This window comes from Arachis stenosperma, chromosome 5, assembly GCF_014773155.1.
Source record: "Arachis stenosperma cultivar V10309 chromosome 5, arast.V10309.gnm1.PFL2, whole genome shotgun sequence".
In the NCBI taxonomy this organism is placed as follows: Eukaryota; Viridiplantae; Streptophyta; class Magnoliopsida; order Fabales; family Fabaceae; genus Arachis; species Arachis stenosperma.
Genome location: NC_080381.1, coordinates 6428650 through 6433311, shown reverse-complemented (window position 1 = coordinate 6433311; position 4662 = coordinate 6428650). Strand labels below are relative to the sequence as shown.

Below are 4662 nucleotides of genomic sequence, written 5' to 3'. Positions count from 1 at the left end.
GAGTACAGTTCCCAATCATTTTAGCTAAGAGCCACGTCATACATTGAAACTGAGTACTGGAACAAAGCAATCTCCACCATTGGAACACCAAACAAACAAGAGCAACGATAACTTATTCACGAAACATAATAGAATAAAGCAAAGCTACACATTGCACGAGCAAACTTACAAATCAATACTCCTCTCCTTCTTCACCTTCATCACCTTCTGTAGCCTCTGCACCAACCTCCTCATAGTCCTTCTCAAGGGCAGCAAGATCTTCACGAGCCTCAGAGAACTCACCCTCTTCCATCCCCTCACCAACGTACCAGTGAACGAAGGCCCTCTTTGCATACATAAGGTCGAATTTGTGGTCAATGCGGGAGAAAACCTCGGCAACACTGGTGGAGTTTGAGATCATGCAAACAGCCCTCTGCACCTTGGCAAGATCACCTCCTGGAACAACAGTTGGAGGTTGATAATTGATTCCGCATTTGAATCCAGTGGGGCACCAGTCAACAAATTGAATAGTGCGCTTGGTCTTAATAGTTGCCACAGCTGCATTGACATCTTTAGGCACCACATCACCTCTGTACATGAGACAGCAAGCCATATATTTTCCATGGCGTGGATCACATTTTGCCATCATAGAAGATGGCTCGAATGCGCTGTTGGTGATTTCATTCACTGATAGTTGTTCATGGTATGCCTTCTCTGCTGAGATCACAGGTGCATAGGATGAAAGCATGAAGTGGATCCTGGGGTATGGTACCAAGTTAGTTTGGAACTCGGTGACATCAACGTTCAGCGCACCATCAAACCGCAGAGAGGCTGTCAGCGATGAAATCACCTGAAGATATTATGATGAACATGATATCATGCAATAAATTGATAAATCAGAATTGTATTTAAACATATGTAACAATAAGAGGTGAAGAAAGTACTTGAGAGACAAGGCGATTGAGGTTAGTGTAGGTTGGTCGGTCAATGTCAAGGGAGCGCCTGCAAATATCATATATGGCTTCATTGTCGAGCAACACAGCAACATCAGTGTGCTCAAGAAGGGAATGGGTAGAGAGGACACTGTTGTAAGGCTCAACAACAGAAGTTGAAACCTGTGGTGAAGGATAGACAGTGAAACCAAGCTTGGACTTCTTGCCATAATCCACTGAAAGCCTCTCCAGCAAAAGGGATCCAAGGCCAGAACCAGTGCCACCACCTACGGCATTGAACACCAGAAAACCTTGCAGACCAGTACAGTTATCTGCAAGCTTTCTGATACGGTCCAAGCAAAGATCAACTATCTCCTTCCCAACTGAATTTAAACAAGACAACCATCGAATTAGTAAAAAACAATTTAAAGCACAAAATGCAGAGACTGTTGAGGCATTACTGGTATAGTGGCCACGGGCAAAGTTGTTTGCCGCGTCCTCCTTTCCGCTAATGAGTTGCTCAGGATGGAATAGTTGACGATATGTGCCAGTCCTCACTTCATCAATGACAGTGGGCTCAAGATCTACAAAAACTGCACGGGGTACATGCTTTCCAGCTCCAGTTTCACTGAAGAAGGTGTTGAAAGCATCATCACCTCCCCCAACGGTCTTATCACCTGGCATCTGGCCATCAGGCTAAGCGATCCACAAGAAAAATAAATAAATAAAAGCCAGTTAGCGGAAGCTTCAAACAGGAATTACCGATACCAATAATAGATCCAGATTTGGAAGAGACACAACACAATAGATAGTAATCTTCAAGATCCAGGCAATATCGTGAAAGTAAAGCCACTAGAAAATGCTGTTAACATTATGATCTATGATCTATATACAAATGACGCAAAACGGAAAGATACGATCAACGTTCGCTAAAATGTGGCGTAAAAAATGTAGATCTATTGAGATGGAAAGTACCTGAATGCCGTGTTCGAGGCAGTAGAGCTCCCAGCAAGCATTTCCGACCTGAATACCGGCCTGACCAATGTGGATCGAAATGCACTCTCTCATTTTCTCAGGTTAATCGCAGAAAGAGTATCGAAATCTAAGAAGGAGAAGGAAGATTGAAGAAGAAGGAGCAGAGCAACTAGGAGAGGTTAGCGTTTATTAAGACGCTTCTCTGAAACTGTGTTTGGAAACTACCCGCTAATGGCGTTCCTTCATTTTATATCGCGGGATCGAAAGTGTGTCACTCAAAACACGAGAGTTTGGGGTCCAGATTTTTTTGGTAATATTATTATTTTAATCTCTTTAAAAGGATTTAAAACAAAATTTGTTTTTTCTTTATTTATATTGGGCTACTTTTGCCGTCAAAATTTAGTTGGATCGCTTAGATTTTCACGGGCAGCGTCTCACTCTCACCAAGAGCAAGATGCCTCCACGTTTACATGCGGATTCTCCAATTCGAAAGAATCACACTGATTATTATTATTGTTACGTACTTTGATGGACATGACTAAGTAAATTCTAAAAGTAAGTAGGTGACTTTATGAATTAATCTCTTGTTTAATTTATACCGGGGCTCGGCGGGCTCGCGATGTCTCATGCATGTAGATGAAATTATTAAATTTTCATCCTATGCTAATACGTGGAGCTTTGAGGCTGAGTCCAAGCAACTGCCAAAATATTGCTTTTTACTTGTTGCGGGGGATAATTTAGGCTGATTCCATTTATCTTTCCTAACTTAGTTTACTTTGATAAAATTTTTATTTTTTAAAAATTATAATATTTATATTTAGAATTCATTTAAAAAACACAGCAGAAGTTTTTTTAATTTTTAAATGATGAAAAGTCATAATACGTGTAAGAGCCTGTTTGGGAAGTAACAGAAGCTACTTTTTTTAACTTTTAGATTATGAAAAATCATAATCTATGTGTTTGGCACTATTTTAAAAAAAGTTTTTAACTCTCGAAAAGTTAATTTGTAACTTTTTGAAAAAGTAGAAATATATGACTTCTTACTTCTCGAGAAGTCATTCTACTACTTACTTAAAAAAAATTAATTTTAAAACAAAAAAATTTACTTTCCTTCTTGACTCTAAAAAATACTGACTCTTCATCACCATTTTCACACAAGGTCTGCTAGAAGTACTGGCCTTCCACCATCATTCTCACGCAATGTTCCAAATTTCACCATTTTTACGTAATGAAACATCTAATGGAAGTATTGATCCTCTACCACATTTTCAGACAATATTACATTTGAACAACTTACTCCATATATTCTTTCTAAATATTTTTTTATCATTTTATCACTATTTTTTATTATTAAATTTGTATTCAAGTGTGGTATGAAATTTTAGTTTTAATTTTATTTTTTTCATATGTAATTTTATAGCTTATTATTATTTTCATAGTTAATTATAACAAGTTCTTGACCTCAATAAAGGAGAAGAGAGTTCTAATAGGAATAAAAATAAAAAATAAAAAATAGCAATAAAATATACATTGACACACGTTTTATATTTATTTTTTATTTTCACCTACCATATCATACACAATATTAGTGATTAGGTTATGTGAAATCAACATTCAATATTGAAAAGTATTTGTTATCATCGTTATTTTAATATTCATTCTCTTTTGTAAAAAAAATTTATCTTTTGAGTTATTTATCCAAACGCTACAACTTTAAAATAAGTACTTTTATAACTAAAAATCCAAACACAAAATAACTTATTTATAAGTTGCTATTAATAAAAGTTCTTATGTTTTAAGCTCTTTTTCCAAAAGAACTTATTTAAGTTATTTACCTAAATTGGGCAATATTGTTTAAAAAAAACTTTTAACTTTCAAAAAGTTAATTGACAGCTTTTTAAAGAAGTAGAAATATATGACTCATTTTATTATCTTTGTAAAAATATTGTCTCTTTTTGCTAAAAATACTAGTCCCCGCAAAGTTCTATCTGTTATAAGTACGGGTCTTTTACAATTATTTTCACCATTATTTTCACACAATGTTTTATCAAATTATTAGTCCTCCACCACAATTTTTATGTAATGATTCATCTGTTTAAATTATTGAAACTCCACCATCATTTTAAAACAATGTTCCATCTGAATCATTTACTGCATATATTTCTTTCAGATTTTTTTAATTTATTTTTTTCACATGTGATTTTATTTTTATATAGCTTACTATCATTTTTATAATTAGTTATAATAAGTATTGACCTCAATAAAGGAGGAGGCTAATAGGAGTAAAAATAAAAAATAAAAAATAGCAACGTAATATACATTGACACACATCTTATATTTGTTTTTTATTTTCACCTACTATAATATCATACACAATAAAACAACAAATACTAATTACACAATAATTTCTTTGGCATTGCCATTAAAATTTATAGTGAATTAAAATTTTATTACTATTCACCATATACAAGAACACCATTATAGGTGAAGGTGAAATAGAAGAACCAATTTCTAATGATATTATGTGACAAGAACTAATTGTTTAAAAATTAGAACTAATAAGAGAGCAAATAAAAAATCAATTGCCTAAACGATTGTAATCTTAGTGATTAGGTTTTGTAAAATCAATATTTAATATTGAAAAATATTGGTTATCATCGTTATTTTAATTTCTATTTTTTGTATAAAAAAATTGTATTTTTTGAGTTATTTATCCAAACACTACAATTTTAAAATAAGTAATTATATAACAAAAAATTTAAATACAAAATAACTT

The 4662-nt window shown here is 33.8% G+C and overlaps 1 protein-coding gene across 1 annotated transcript; it reads right to left on the bottom strand.

Annotated features, from left to right (window-relative positions):
• Positions 1-2169, bottom strand: LOC130982661 (tubulin alpha-2 chain-like). Its single transcript, XM_057906709.1, has 4 exons — positions 1887-2169; positions 1373-1607; positions 924-1294; positions 1-829 (listed from the first exon to the last, which is right to left on the bottom strand). The coding sequence occupies exons 1-4, from the start codon at positions 1977-1979 to the stop codon at positions 173-175; spliced, it is 1356 nt and encodes a 451-aa protein (XP_057762692.1). The 5' UTR covers positions 1980-2169; the 3' UTR covers positions 1-172.
• Between the last annotated feature and the right edge of the window lie 2493 nt (positions 2170-4662).

Bases quoted from the DNA above. Each gene is read 5' to 3' on its own strand.
- LOC130982661 (XM_057906709.1), bottom strand. From the start codon at position 1,979: ATGAGAGAGTGCATTTCGATCCACATTGGTCAGGCCGGTATTCAGGTC. The intron at 1,608-1,886 runs GTACTTTCCATC...TGGATCGCTTAG, and splicing joins GCCTCGAACACGGCATTCAG to CCTGATGGCCAGATGCCAGG. The intron at 830-923 runs GTACTTTCTTCA...TAATATCTTCAG, and splicing joins TCAATCGCCTTGTCTCTCAA to GTGATTTCATCGCTGACAGC.